The 15,240-nt window shown below is 53.6% G+C and overlaps 1 protein-coding gene across 3 annotated transcripts in view; it reads left to right on the top strand.

Moving 5' to 3' along the window:
• The window catches only part of ACTN1 (actinin alpha 1), an 88,947-nt gene extending 81,862 nt beyond the window's left edge, over positions 1-7,085 (top strand). The window contains exons 17-22 of one of the 3 annotated variants that reach the window (XM_004584448.3): positions 653-832; positions 1,836-1,982; positions 2,877-2,957; positions 3,325-3,390; positions 4,483-4,641; positions 6,279-6,478. In XM_004584448.3, the coding sequence (XP_004584505.1) occupies positions 653-832; positions 1,836-1,982; positions 2,877-2,957; positions 3,325-3,390; positions 4,483-4,641; positions 6,279-6,437 (792 nt within the window). In that variant the 3' untranslated portion in view covers positions 6,438-6,478. Of the gene's footprint in view, positions 1-652; positions 833-1,835; positions 1,983-2,876; positions 2,958-3,324; positions 3,391-4,482; positions 4,642-6,278 lie in introns of all 3 variants that reach the window. The other 2 variants (XM_004584449.2, XM_004584450.2) reach the window with 2 other exon arrangements.
• Positions 7,086-15,240: the final 8,155 nt, after the last annotated feature.

Genomic DNA, 15,240 nt, shown 5'->3' on the forward strand with positions numbered 1-15,240 from the left:
GCTGTCAGGCAGAAGTGGCATGGCTCGGCTAGACCATGGTCTCTGAGCTCTTGGAGGATAGAGACCATGTTAAACTCACACTGCTATACTCCCCTGCCGATGCCCTGTTGGCATACTGTGCTTAGTAGATGCTCTGGGCAGTTTTGCAGGTTGGAGTTTGAGTGGCTAGGTGGACGGCCAGTGCTTTCACAGCATTGTTAACAGATGAAACGGGCACTATGCTTGGACTGCAGGGGTGGGTGGGATTTGCGTGGGCCAGGGCAGGCTTCTGGGGAGGGAGAACAGCGGGAGGAAGAACCTGTCCACTGCAGAGCTAAGTCAGGTGTGCCAAGGCTGTGAGGGTATTGTCTTGGTGGGTACAGCAAGGGGCTCCGAATTGCACCAGGGTTGGGAATAGTTTCCAGAAGGATGGGGAGTTGGATGACAAGCAAAAGAGTGGATGTGTTTAATCAGCTGACTCTGACTTCCCTTACTGAGGCTGATGGATGCTAAGATGGAGGCATTGCACCCAGGGAAAATGCTGCTGTACACCTGTATATTCTTCCCATACCAAGGACCACCCTTACCAAGTGCGCCTTAGTAATTACCAGGCACAGCCTCCCTTGGGCTGGTATAGGGAGGGGGATGAAGATGTCTCCCTCACAACTTGCAGGAGATTGGGAGGATCTCTATTGAGATGCACGGAACCCTGGAGGACCAGCTCAACCACCTGCGGCAGTATGAGAAGAGCATCGTCAACTACAAGCCAAAGATCGACCAGCTGGAGGGCGACCACCAGCTCATCCAGGAGGCGCTCATCTTCGACAACAAACACACCAACTACACCATGGAGGTGAGCGCGCCTCTGGCGGGAAGCCTGTACGCCTTTCTCTCCTCACCTCCTGAAGCAGGGCCCAGGGCTGAGGATGGAGGTGACTTCTCTCCCAAGGAGACAAAATAGCAGGAGGATGAGCTCCCATTCTTTTTATTTATGTATTTATTTATTTTATAAAGAAAAGATTTTTCTGAAAGGCAGAGCTCTAGAGAAAGAGAGGGAAAAAGAAAGATCTTCCATCCACTGGCTTATTCCCTCAAATGACCACAACAGCCAGACCTGAGCCAGTCTGAAGCCAGGAACTTTTTACGGGTCTCCCATGTGCGTACAGGGGCCCAAGCACTTGGACCATTTTCTAGTGCTTTCTCGGGTGCATTAGCAGGAAACCAGATCCGAAGTGGAGCATCCAAGACTTGAACTGGTACCCGTATGGGATGCTGACACTGCAGGCAGGGGCTTACTCACTATGCCACAGCACCGGCCCCTCCCACTACTCTATACCCCTGAAGCTTCAGTCTTCAATCCCTTCTTGATTCTCCAGGGAACAGGTTAAGAGAGCTGTACTTACACCAACCAGGACAGCTGTGTGGTCTCTTGATGATGGGGTGACCAGTTGTAATCTGACAGTATCCCTGTCTCGAGTGTGGTACTCACCTCTACTTGCTTTGAATGGGAAGGTTGGCGTTCTGTGCACCTGCACATGGCTTGGTGTGGAGTAGAACAATCAAGCATTCACCCAATCTTCTGTTGGTCACTCTTCCCTACTACCAAATCTGCCCTCCATCCTTACCCAGTTGCCCTGTGCCAGTCCTAGCCTCTGCTGTCTACCCCAATCCCTTTCATCTTTTGGGGCCCTCTGTCCTGGGAGGCAGCTGGTCCTGCTCCTGGTAACCCCAACAATACTGCCTGTGTTTGATTGTTTTGGGCCATTTCTATGGTCAGGGAGTACAAGGGACAGGGGTGGCCGGGAACCAGGGCCCAGGCTTCACCGGATGACTATTGATCTCTCTCCTGCCCCCAGCACATCCGCGTGGGCTGGGAGCAGCTGCTTACCACCATTGCCAGGACCATCAATGAGGTGGAGAACCAGATCCTGACACGCGATGCCAAGGGCATCAGCCAGGAGCAGATGAATGAGTTCCGGGCCTCCTTCAACCACTTTGATCGGGTGAGAGCCCCTGCCGTGCTGGCCTAGAGTGGCCCCAGCCCCTGCTCCTGCTCCAGGGCCCTGGAGGGCACAGCCCCGGTTGTAGATCACCAATTCTTGGACAAGTAGGAATGGGGGCAGTGTGAGGAACCGCTGCCAGCCTGCCTGGCTCCAGTGTGCTCCACAGGGCCACCTGGGAAAGTGCAGCCCCACACCCCCAGGACCTCCCTGGAGAGAGCTGCTGACAAAAGGGCCTTTGTCCCTGCTGCCTGCTCTGCTACCCAGAGGACTCAGCCCTCATGGACAAGGCCATCAGGATGACTACCAGTGAAGGCCTGAAACACTCTGGCTCAAGGACTGTCCCTTGGGAGGCAGAGGACAGACCCCCACCACCTATTGCTCCCAACCTTGCTGCCGTTGGGCCCTCTGCTGCGGCTGCCTCCATCTTCCATCCTGGGCCCTGGCACAGGCCAGTGCTCAAGGGGCTGCCCTTCCCGGGGCCCTGGGGCTCCACAGGAACACGAAGGGCTGGGTGCTGCCCACCTGCCTTGCCTGCTGCACCACCCTCCAGGCACCTGGGTGGGGGACGCCCTCAGGGGACACTCACAGTTGGAGCTTCTCACCCTCGTGGCTCACAGTGCTCCCACTGGCCCTGCCGCCCCAAAGCAGGGCTGTGAGTGCAGGGACAGGGCCCCCTGGGAGCTGGGTCCGTGCGTCTAACTGTGTGTGTTTTATTTCCCCTCCCCCTTGCCTCCCCTCCACCTCCACCCCTTCCCTCCATCTGCATGCTTCCTCCCGTGTCTCCCACACACGCCTCTCCTCCACCGGGCATGGCCCACCTCCCTCCCCTACCCCCTCACGGCCTCCACCTCCCTGGCACCGCATGGCTCGCTGCCTGGCGCACGGCGGCCCCAGGATCACTCCGGCACGCTGGGTCCCGAGGAGTTCAAAGCCTGCCTCATCAGCTTGGGCTATGATATTGGCAACGACCCCCAGGTACTCGCCTCCTGCATGGAGCACGCTCAGGGGTAGTCTCTGGGGCAAGAAATAACGCCTTTCTCCTTTTTCTCTTCTCTGTCTGTCTGGTTCTTGCTGTCCCCTCCTCTCTCCTTGTGGGCCGTGGGGCTCATCCTGTGTTCTTGTCCCTGCCTGCCCCCATGTTGGGCTCCTCCGTTCTTGATGGTCTTCTGTGGGAACCTGCCGGGTCCCCACTGTTCTCCCCGTGGATGGCTTCATGCCTCCCTCTTCGTCCTCCTCTTCCCCGGGGACATCTCCCCGGAGCTGTCCGTGCGTCTCCTCCTTTTGTGGTCCTGTGCCGTCCGCCTGTTTTGCCCTTCCTCCTCCCGCCTCTCTGACCCTACAGAAGAAGACAGGCATGATGGACACGGATGATTTCCGCGCCTGCCTGATCTCCATGGGTTACAACATGGTAATGTAAACCCTGCCCTCTGTCTGCCAGGCTTCGCCCTGCCCTGGCATGGATGCAGCTGGCTGGAGAGGCCACACCTTTGGCCATGCCAGGCCTGGGTCCCACTGGCTGGGGTCTACCCTCCCGGAAGAGCCTCCCACCTCTGGTTCCGAGGGAAGATTGTACCTACAATTCTATCCTGGACGTGAGGCCTGTGTCACCTCCAACTCTGTGCCCGCCCAGCTTCTGGCACTGAGCGCGCAGACGGCATATCTTCAGATAGCTGGACCAAGCTCCGGGCTGGCAGCTTGGACATGCTGAGTTTAGGGGGTTGGCTCTCCCGTGAGGCACAGAAATGGCCATTTCTGCCTCCTGGGTGGACTGCTTCCATCCTAGGCCTCTCCTTGGTCTTAATGAGCAGGCCATGGAAATGCAGAGCCCATGGCCACCCAGGCAAGGGCTGGACTGGACGCAGTGGCCCCTGGGAGCCAATTTCACTATCGTACCCCCAGCCTATGACCTCAGAGGAAGTGAGGGGAAGCCTGCAGCCTGACTATGAGGGTTCAGGGAAGGGGCTTTAAGGACCCCCCTGCACGAACCTCATATTTCTAAAACACAGAGTAGAGACGAGAGGGTAGGCTGTGGGGCCAGACTGCCCCAACTCAGATCCCACCTCTCCCACTGGCCGGGTGAACTTGGAAGAGACAGTTAACCTGTCTGGGGCCTCAGAGGTTCCATGTATATATCCTAGAAATCACAGAGTGGTGGTGAGGACTGAATGAATTAAAATAAATAAGACAGTTAAAGTCAGGCCTGGTATGTAGCGATGTCAGCATTAGCCATGGTCATTGTTATCAGGATGAGAAATACCAACATTGTCTGCTCCAGGGACAACCTGGGCATCTGCAGGGGATGGAAGCCCTGAGCTGGGTCCCCATCCATGGGTGTTGTGTCCCTGTCATGCCCTTGGGACAGCCCAGATTAGGTCACCATGCTGCCAGACCTCCATTCATCGCAGTCTACTCTGAGCCCCCAGATGGTTCAAGTCCACTTGAAACCTTCCCAGCTGGCCATGGTGGGCTTACGGGCCCGGGGATGGGCTGTTCCCTCCAGGGAGAGGCGGAGTTTGCCCGCATCATGAGCATCGTGGACCCCAACCGCCTGGGTGTAGTGACGTTCCAGGCCTTCATCGACTTCATGTCCCGCGAGACAGCAGATACCGACACAGCGGACCAAGTCATGGCTTCCTTCAAGATCCTGGCTGGGGACAAGGTGAGGCCCTGTGACGTGCGCATGGAGCATCAGGGGTCAGGGGTTTCTGCCATGCCTTGGGCATGTTAGGACAGAGCATGACCTGTGCCATGGGCAGGGCTGTTTCTCCCTTGGGAGGATGTAACCAGGGTGCAGGGCTGTGGAGTGAGGGGAGGTGCCTGACTTCATGAGAAGCCCTAGGCCCTTGCCTTAAAATCCTCCCACACTCACACATGCTGTGTAGGTAGGAAGCAAGAGACACGCTCATTTCCCTGGGCCACTTCCGGCTTCCAGATCTCCTGGAGGGCATGGCTTGGGAAAAGTGGGAGGGATGAATGCAGAGTGGAGTCAGAGGTGCAGGCTGGGACATGATGGGTGGGCCTGCATGTCACTCAGCTCCAGCACCATCTCTGGTCCAGGGACCTAAAGGGATCTATAAGAGCCACAGGTCTCTGTCTCATTACAGAAAAGACTCCAGGAGGATTCAGGGAAAAGTTGGGGGGTCGATGGGGTGCTTGGGGGACAGACTTGCTTTCTGTAAAGTCTGTAGAAAAAGCCTGTGCTGGGGGGAAGCCCAAAACAACAGGGAATGTAGTTTGTGAACTGTCTCAGTCTGTGGGGTGTGGGGAGACTGAGGCCGTGCGGGGTGCACAGGTGTGGTGGAGGCTCTGGCATTCCTGGTTAGTTACGGTACCTTGGAGCGGGAAGGCGTCTCCCGAAGACCGCTCCAGAAAGGGGTCCCAGCTCAGGCTGCTTCCTGGGGGGACTGGTGTGGAGCTGGGGGATAGGCCAGCAGGTCTGAGCCCCCGGGCCATTTCCAGCACATTTGTCCTGAGTGAGCCTGAGGGAGAGAGGAGGCAAGGGACCCGGGGCGGGAGCTGGCAGGTGGCAGAGGACATGACAAGGCCCACATTGTGGTAAATGGGGCTGAGAGTACAGCAGGACCTTAGAGGCTGTTGGCGGCAGTGATGCCCAAACCCGGACGCTCACCATCACCAACAGGAGGCTCCATAAATCCTTAGCCTGCAGAGGGGCCCAGGGAATGGACCAGAGGTCTCCTAGGAACCTTCATGATGCCCAGGGGTACTGCCCAGAGCACGGCCTCTGTAGACATGAGAAACAGGGGAGGCTTCAGGGTGTGGTTATCAGCACAATGAATTAGCTCTGGAAGAGGCTCTGGAAACACAAGGTGCTTTTGCAAATACATATTACAAATGCAAGAGAATGCGTCAGAAAGATCATGGAAAATGGAATGGAAAGACAATGCAAAACTTTGATTTCTCGTTAGAGGCCCCCTCTTATACGTGCCTTTTCAGATGCGTGTGTTGGCATGCGGTTATGTCTGTCTATGCATATAAAGATACCTCCAACAGTTTGTGGAAAATAGAACTGAGAATTATTTTGGTGCAAAAAATTCATGAAATTGTGCAATTTTTTTTCATAACATGCACTTCGCATGTATTATGAATTAAAAAATTTTTTGCACCAAAATAAACAACACTCGGTCGTTCCATTTGTCATTCCGCTTCGGATAAACTGCTCGAAAGCGTCTTCCTAAACCGGGGAGTAAGAGGAGGGGCCCTGAACGGGAAGCACGGGAGGAAGCAGTTTTCAGCCTGCGGGGCCCTGCGGCCGCCTTGACCACGCTGTCTCCGCAGAACTACATCACCGTGGATGAGCTGCGCCGCGAGCTGCCGCCCGACCAGGCCGAGTACTGCATCGCCCGGATGGCGCCCTACACCGGCCCCGATGCCGTGCCCGGGGCCCTGGACTACATGTCCTTCTCCACAGCGCTGTATGGCGAGAGCGACCTCTAATCCGCCTTCTCCGCTCAGTCCCGCTCTGCTCCGCCCCTCCCCCTGCCCTGTCCAGCCGGCCTCAACCCCCCTGTCCGTGTCTCTGCTACCCTCCCCCATTCCCTGCTCGGGCTTGGTGTCACATCTCAGCAGCCTCCAACCCGGGTGAGCTGGGACCCACGTGGCGTCAAGCCTCCCTGCCCGCAAAGTGACAGTTTACAAAATTATTTTCTGCAAAAAAGAAAAAAAAAAAAAAAGAAAAAAAAAGAAAAAGGAGAAAAAAAGTTATATTTAAAAAAAGTGAAAAAAAAAGCCAAAAAACAAAAAAACCCTACATATTTTATTATAGAAAAAGTATTTTTTCTCCACCAGACTTAAATGGAAAAGAGGAAAAATTAACTATTTGCACCGAGATGTTTTTGTTTTGTTGTGACATAGGAAAAAAAAATAACCAAGCACAAAGTCATATTTCAACCTTTTTACTGATCTTGTTTTTCTTGTATCTGTTCCATCTGCTGTATTCCTTTCTCCGGTCTCACGTCCGCCCGGGTGTGGGAGAGGAGCTGGGGAGGGGGCGGGGTGCTCTATCAGAAGGCACACGGGTGCATGTGTTTGCTAGCTCACTTGTCCATGGAAATATTTTATGATATTAAAGGAGATCTTTTGAAATGGCTTGTTTTTTTTTTTTTAAGGAAGAAAAATTCATGTGGCTTCTCAACAATCTGAAGTCCACCTGTGGGCGTGTGACTGTCCTCTTGATTAAGCAGGAAACATTTGAATTCTGCCTTAGGACAGAGTGGGACAAATGCACCTGCAGAGTGAGGGCAGCTATGCTGGTCAGCAAGAACTTTATTAAAAAGATGCTCCCTGCTGTGCCCTGGGCCACCTGCAACTGCATGTCTCCTCACTCTTCAATGTCTTTTTTAGGAATCCTCTCCCTCCCTAGCTGTATCAATTCTCCTGGGACAGCACCCGGTTGAGCTGAGCAGTTAAGGTGCCCACAGCCCACACTTGGGTTTGTGCTGGCTCCTGAGTGCCCTTCCTGCTCACACAGACCCTGGGAGGTAGCAGGGGATGGCTCAGTTGGGTCCCTGCCACTCCTTTTGGAGATCCGAGTTGACTTCTCAGCTCCCAGCTTGGACCCAGCCCAGCTCTGGCAGTCACAGGCATTTGGGAGAGACAACCAGCTCATGGGCGTGCTCTCCCTCTCTGCCTCTCCAATCAATAAATTCTCCTTACTCCCCACCCCCCAAAAGTTCACCAAGTGCAGCTGCCCAGCATCTGCTGGGAGCCTGCTGGACATAGGGGATATCTGATCCCACTCAGACCCGAGGATCAAAGTCTCCAGAGAGAGGCCAGGCGTGCTTAGTTAATTAAGGGGCAAGTCTATGTGCAAAATTGTTTCGGAGAAAGTGGAGTGGTTGCAACCAGCAAGTTCTCTGAACTTTCACGGCTCTGTGGGCAGTGGTATGTGAGCCCTTCCTTAGAGTGATGCTTAAGCTGCCTGGGGTGGAAAGAAAGTTACTGCAATTCACTCTCAATATTTTCTTAACAGAAAACAGTTTCAATAGATATAAATGAGATCTTCCATCTGCTCATTCATTCTCCAAGTGGTTGCAGTGGCCAGAGCTGTGCCAATCCGAAACCAGGAGCCAAGAGCTTCTTCCAGCTCTCCCACGTGGGTGCAGTGTCCCAAAGCATTGGGCCATCCTCCACTGCTTTCCCAGGCCACAAGCAGGGAGCTGCTTGGGAAGTGGAGCTGCCGGGATTAGAACTGGCACCCATATGGGATCCTGGTGCGTTCAAGGTGAGGACTTTAACCACTACACTATCACGCCAGGACCAAAAGCCCAGGTTCTTTAGTTTTTAAGGTTGTATATACCTCATGCTGTCTTGATGGTGCGTTTGTCTGTGAAGTTATTTCTACTACACTTTCTTTAATCATTCATACACGTGACAAAGTTCCCCAGAAGTAATCAACCCTGTTTGCAAATTTCATTAAATGTTGTTAAAACATGTTTAGTTATATTGACAAGTTGTAGTAAGTCTCCAGGACAGTCTCACTCAGCGTAACTGAGTTGAAGATAATTCCTTGGGTGACCCGAATGCTATTTGCCAACAGTATTTCAGACTAAAACACAAAGCGAATACATGACAGATTCTCTCACTGTCCCCAAGAGGCAGCCTGATGGCTCCAGGAGTTGGATCCTCCCACCCATGCCGGAGACCCTGATGGAGGTCCTGGCTCCCAGCTTCAGTTCTGGCCCAGGACTGGCCCATGGCTAATAATAAACAAACATTGTTATTTTAACTGACTTGCAAGCGTCAATTCCAGCAAGAAGGGGCTCCACTTGCCTGTCTACAGATCAGGCTTTGAGAAAGAGCTATGTGAAGCTGTCCTAGAGGCAGGCGTTGTGTGACGGGTTAGCCACTTGCTCAGGGGACAAGCATCTCTTATGGAGGCAAGGGATGGTAGCTCAGGTGCTTGCTTGGGCCCCGCCACCTGTGGAGGTGTTGGAGTTCCAAGGCTCCTGACTTTGGCTGGCCCGGCTCTGGCTGTTGTATTTGGGAAGACAAAGAGGAAGTGATGGAAGACCTCACTTCATCATTTAAGTACGTGAAAATAAATGAGAGATGGCTCATGTTTCACTGTTCTTCAGACAAGCAGCAGCTCTTCAAATGCTAGCAGGAATGAACCACTGGGGGAGGCGAAACAGCCGTGCTCCCACTGCCTTGATTTTGGGGTATCGTGTCTTCACACCTGAGCAGCTAGGGCTGGCTCCCCGCCTTCGTCCTCTACTCAATGTGAAGCTTGGACGCTTCCACTCACTGCTAGATCCTTTCTGGCTCTAACTTTGGTCCGCATGGTGAAAGCAGTATTTCAAGAGGGCATGGCTAGAGATGTCCCTGGGCAGCTGGGACAGGCGGAAAGGAAACCCTAAGGTGGCCTGTACCCTGAGTCCACTGCAGTATAGGGATCTGGCAACGCACAGGAAAGATTCCCCTCTTCCCCACCCCCAAATCTCTCTTCTGGCTGCTCTACCACCCCAGGCAGTAACTGTGTTGGTGAGGTTGAGGGGGACAGGCTTCATCTGGTCATGGTAAAAACAATGGGAATTGCAGTGGGGTCGTTGTATGACTTGTGTTTTCTATAACCTAATGTTGGTTACATCTATTCATGTAGTAGAAAATCCTGGACTCAAGTAACCAAGCCAGTGTCCAGGAGGCTCCCAAGAAGGATTCATCCCTTCCATGCTTCCCGCAGCTGCTTTTAAGACAGCGGGAATTTGAAATTAGCTGGGTCGATGCTGCCTCCTAGTGGCCCCAGATACATTACACCAGTTCACAGTGGGAGAGGACAAGGGAGCCCCTTGCCAAGTTGTTCTTGGGACAGCCGTGCGGCTTGGGTCTGTGCCGGAGGAGGGACAGCAGGAGCAGGACACTTACGGAGAGAAAACTAATGATGGACATTTGCTGCATGCTTATGCTGGATTGGCACACATCTTTAACAATTTAGACACATTAGATCTTCATCTAGACAGTATTATCCCCATTGAGAGCTAAAGACAGAAGCCAGAGCAGACCCTATTCCCCAAGGAAATGTTGCGTCCGCCATGTCAGAGATGCTCAAACTCTTGCTCATGAATTGCTGAGTAGGTTTAAGAAGCCTCAGGACCGAGCGGCTCACCCAAACTCATGGCTCACAGAACACACGTGACAAGTTCTAGATTAACATCGCATGTTCACCAAGAGGGAGGTGGTGTCTGGAAAGAAGAGGACTTTCCAGGGGCCAGTGTTGTGTTGCATTGGGTTAAGCCACCACCTGCAGTATCGTCATGCCCTATGGGTGCCAACTGTTCCACATGCCATCCAGCTCCATGCCATTGCACCTAAGGGGGCAGTGGAGGGCGGCCTCGGGGCTTGGGCCCCTGCACCTCCGTAGGAGATCCAGAAGATTCAGTGGCTGGGGGGAAAGGGGGTGTCTTCTGTCTGTGCTCTGTCCCAGTTCCTTCCCTCGCTCTCCAAGGCGCGTGTCCGTGGTGAGGATACCATGCCCTGACACCCCCAACAGTGAGCTCTTGGTGAGGATACCATGCCCTGACACCCCCAACAGTGAGCTCTTGGTGAGGATACCATGCCCTGACACCCCCAACAGTGAGCTCCTCTCATCCTCCTTCCTGCTCCTGTTCGCTCCCTGCACCCCATTGCCTGTTTGCACCGGGCTTCGGGCCCCTCCACGTTCTAGGCACCTGCTGTCTTGACCAGTTCCGAGGGAGGAAGGATAAGGGCTCCTCCAGGTGGCTGCTCAGGCAGGTCCAGGCGCAAAGCTAACGTGCTAGGGCGGGGTTGGGGGAAGGGCGGCAGCGTACCTCTCGGTGCCCCCTGCCAGCTCTTAGACCCGGACAAGCAAAGACAACAGGTGTCCTCCTGGACTCACTTCCTCTTCATTGTCCTTTGCTCAGCCAGTGCAAGGCGTCACTCCGGCTTCTCATAGTGCTGTGTGCCCAGCCCAGGCAACGATGGCCCAGCTTGTAGGCGTCATCTCATCTCAAGGAAGCCTGATTTTGTGGCACAGTGAGCTAAGCTGTTGCCTGCAACGCTGGCATCCTAGGGGGTGCCCCCCTTTGAGGGATGGCTTCTGTTCTCATCCAGCCCTGCTATTGTGCCCGGGAAGGTATAGGAGGATGGTCCATGCCCACCTCCAGAGACCCGGATGCAGTTCCAGGCTCCTGGCTTCAAATCAGCTCCAGCTGTTGCACCTGTTTGGAGAATGAACAAGCAGATGGAAGATAGATCACTCTCTTTATCTCTGCTTCTCTCTCTCTCCTGCCTCCCTTCAACTCTACCTTCCAAGTAAATAAATCTGTTAAAAGAAGGGGGGAAAAGCGCTTGTTTTCATGGATTTCTCAAATCATCTCAGGCCTTGGCCAATTAAGGGTCTTCTCTTCCTCCTCCTCCTTCTTTTAAAGATTGATTTATTTTTATTAGAAAGGCAGATCAGATTTACAGAAAGAGGGAGAGATAGAAAGATCTTCCATCCAAGGGTTCATTCCCCAAATAGGCTGAACAGCCAGAGCTGAGCTGATCCGAAGCCAGGAGCCAGGAGCTTCTGGGTCTCCCATGTGGATGCAGGGTCCCAAGGCTTTGGATGATCCTCGTCTGCTTTCCCAGGCCACAGGCAGGGAGCTGGATGGGAAATGGAGTAGCTGGATATGAACTGGCGCCCATATGGGATCCCAATGCTCAATGAGGATTTCTACGCTGAGCCATCGTGCTGGGCCCATTTAAGGTCTTCTGCTAAAACGTCTGTCATTCACACACAAAGTAAAACTGTCATCTTTTAAAACATAATAAAAAGCATAATATTAAAAAAAAAAAAAAACCTTTGAGAAGCAGAGAGAGCAAACAAGTGAGCTGCTACCCTCGGGTTCACTAACCCACAAGGCGATCCCACAACCCTTGGGCTGGGCCAAGGCCAGGGCTGGGAGCTAGGAATGTTACTTCCGGTCTTCCTTGTGGGCAGCAAAAATGCACCCACTTGAACCGATACGGGTGCCTCCAGGGTTTGCAGGAAACTGGTCGGGAGCAGGAGCCAGGACTCAAACCCAGGCACTCTGAAGTGGGATGCAAGCGTCTGAACCACAGGCCAAATGTCTGCCCGACAAGACTGATGGATACTCAGAGAATGGCAGTTCCTGGACGTGGGCGGGTTGAAGACTCCAGTGTGAGAAACCATCAGCCATGTGCAGGCGATGCTGAGAGACCCCTGCCCCTCCTCTGCCACATGTTACCTGGAAGTCACCGAGGGGGAAGCCGTGACTGTGTAGAGGGACGCTCAGCACTGGAGCCCAAAGCCAGAGACACAGGACATGGTGGGGTTGAAAGTTCAGGCTCTGCTTGTTTGTGTTCAAATCTCAGATCTGTTCTTGCCCAGCTCCGTGACTGAGCAACTGAATTCGCTAAACCTCAGTTTCCTGATGGAGTTAAAAATAACCTGTGTTTTAAGCCCAGCTGGAAGATGGAATAGGAGGGGGGAAAAAAGAAGAAAAAGCAAGGCATTTTCAGAGCCCTGGCTCCCGGCCTGTGTAGCCAGCTTTCTCACAGGGTAGAACCTTTCCTTGCCCACTGCCAGGTGCACAGCCAACACCCCTGAGACCACGGGAACTCAACGGGAGAGGAACAGACCAGATTGTTTGGTCTAAGGGCTCTGTGACATGGAGGCCTTGGGAATGAACTTGCATGCCTCAGCCGGCCATGCAGCTGAGGCTATATGCAGCCTATATGTTAGCTCTGCACCACTTCTGCCCCCAGCTGCCATGTGTGGGGCAGGAACAAGAGGAGAGAGAGCTGGACACAATCCCTGCTGTCTCCCCGTCAAGGAACTCGGCTCACCAAGGCACCAGGCTTGGGGTAGCAAGTTCTGACTCCATCATTTTAATAGCAAATGCTTTCTGTCCCAACATCATGCGAACTGAATCAACAAATGGGTGTGTGTTCAGATGCCGCCATGGGATCATCTGGGCTCAAAAACACCGCTCCACCCCACGTGACAGGTGTCCTGCCCCATATGCAAAGAGAAGAAATGTTATACCAGGATGCCAAGAAGAATCTAAACACACAGGCATTAGCGAAGCTTGTCACAGGCTAAGGCCTCCATAGAGCAGGGCCAGAACCCAGAAAGCAGTTGAGGACAACCCAAAATCTTGGGACTCTGCGCCTGTGCGGGAAACCCAGAAGAGAGGGTTGGGTGGCCATCGGGATGCTATGTGTCTCAGGTTCCTCTGCGACCCTCCTTTCCCTTCTGCCTCCAGCTGGCTCCTTGGAGGAAGTGCCCACGAGACCACGGCTGGCAGCAGCCCCAGGATTTTGTTTTCTTTTAAATGTTTTTTTTTTTTTTTTAAGATTTATTTGTTTTTACTACAAAGTCAGATATACAGAGAGAAGAGACAGAGAGGAAGATTCTCCATCCCATGATGCACTCCCCAAGTGAGCGCAACGGCTGGTGCTGCGTCGATCTGGAGCCAGGCACCAGGGACCTCCTCCAGGCCTCCCACACGGGTGCAGGGTCCCAAAGCTTTGGGCTGTCTTCAACTGCTTTCCCAGGCCACAAGCAGGGAGCTGGATGGGAAGTGGAGCTGCCGGGATTAGAACCAGCACCCATATGGGATCCTGTTGCATGCAAGGTGAGGATTTAGCCACTAGGCTATCACGCAGGGCCCAGCCCCAGTGTTGGAGATGGTGGAAACTGCAGCTGAGGCATAAGGTGCCCGGGCTCATCAGGTTACGCCAGATGGGCTGCCAGGATTGGGCAACGCCCCTCCTTCTGGAAGGTCACTTGACCTTGGTCCCCACTCACCTCCCACCAGTCACTGAACAGTCCGCTGGGGCTCTGTGAGCAGCTGGTGCTCGGGTGAGCCTGGAACCCTTGGAGAAGATTCACGCTGTCGCTTGGCTTGTTCTTGAGAATTCAGTTGTTGCTGTTTGGTAAAAGGGACTGAGCTTCACACACAGCCACTGGAGGCCCAGTGTGAAGCGGGGACTTGCATCAGTGCATCCCCCGTGACAATGCCAGCTGAGTCCTGACGGCTTTGCTTCTGGTCCGGCTCCATGCTAACGAATCTGGGAAAGCAGCAGGTGCTGGCCCACGTGCTTGGGCTCTTGCCAACCCCATGGGAGACCCAAATAGAACTTCAGGTTCTGGCTTCAGCCCAGCGCAGTCCTAGGTTGTCAAGTCCATTTGAGTGAAACAGTGGATTAGAAATCCCTTTCTCAGGCCCGGCATCGTGGCCTAGCGGCCAAAGTCCTCACCCTGAACGCACTGAGATCCCATATGGGTGCCGGTTCTAATCCAGCTCCCTGCTTGTGGCCTGGGAAAGCAGTCAAGGATGGCCCAAAGCCTTGGGACCCTGCACCCACATGGGAAACCTGGAAGAGCTACTGGCTCCTGGCTTCGGATGGACTCAACTCCAGCCATTGCGACCGCTTGGGGAATGAACCATCGACGGAAGATCTTCCTCTCTGTCTTTCCTCCTCTATGTATCTGACTTTGCAATTAAAATAAATAAATCTTAAAAAAAATCCCTTTCTCCCTCCCTGCCCCCATTACCTTGTTCCCATTCTTGTTATTCTTTCAAAACTAAATAAAAAATGTATTTGATTTAGTTAGAAAGGCAGAGTGACAGAGACAGAGAGACAGAGAGATATTCCACCTGCTGGATTATACCTCAGTGGCTGCAATAGCTTGGGTTGGGTCAGGCTGAAGCTGGAATCCTAGAATTCTATCCGGGTCTCCCACATGGGTGGCAGGGTTCCATCTTCCTCTGCTTTCTTAGGCACATCAGCAGGGAGCTAAGCTAGAAGCAGAGCAGCCAGGACTTGAACTGGTACTGATATGGGATGCTGGCTTTCAGGTGGTAGCTTAACTTGCTGAGCTACAGTACTAGCCATGGCAGGGAGGAATTAAACACACAGCAGATGTGTGTGGGAAATATCAGGGCCTTGGCGGGGGCAAAGGAGTTTTGGCATAGAGGAAGAAAAGGGGGTGTGTCCTTCTGACCCGTGACCTTGGTTTGACCTCTGCACCCTGGCTGCCACCCCCTTGCCTGCTGGCGGGAGTCTGGCAGGCTTTCCAGGTGGCTCTTGTCCCTGCACCCAGGCCTGGCCACTGGGGTAAGCAGCAGTTCAGAGTACTTGCAAATTAGTATCTTTCCCCAAACCGCTACCCTGGGGAGGAAGTTCTACCTCTTTGCTGAGGCCCTGGGCTGGGTGGAGGAGTGGCTTGGCCAGTTGGGAGCCCAATGGGCCTGGGCAGGCAACAGGAAAC

This window comes from Ochotona princeps, chromosome 26 (assembly GCF_030435755.1).
Source record: "Ochotona princeps isolate mOchPri1 chromosome 26, mOchPri1.hap1, whole genome shotgun sequence".
Classification (NCBI taxonomy): Eukaryota; Metazoa; Chordata; class Mammalia; order Lagomorpha; family Ochotonidae; genus Ochotona; species Ochotona princeps.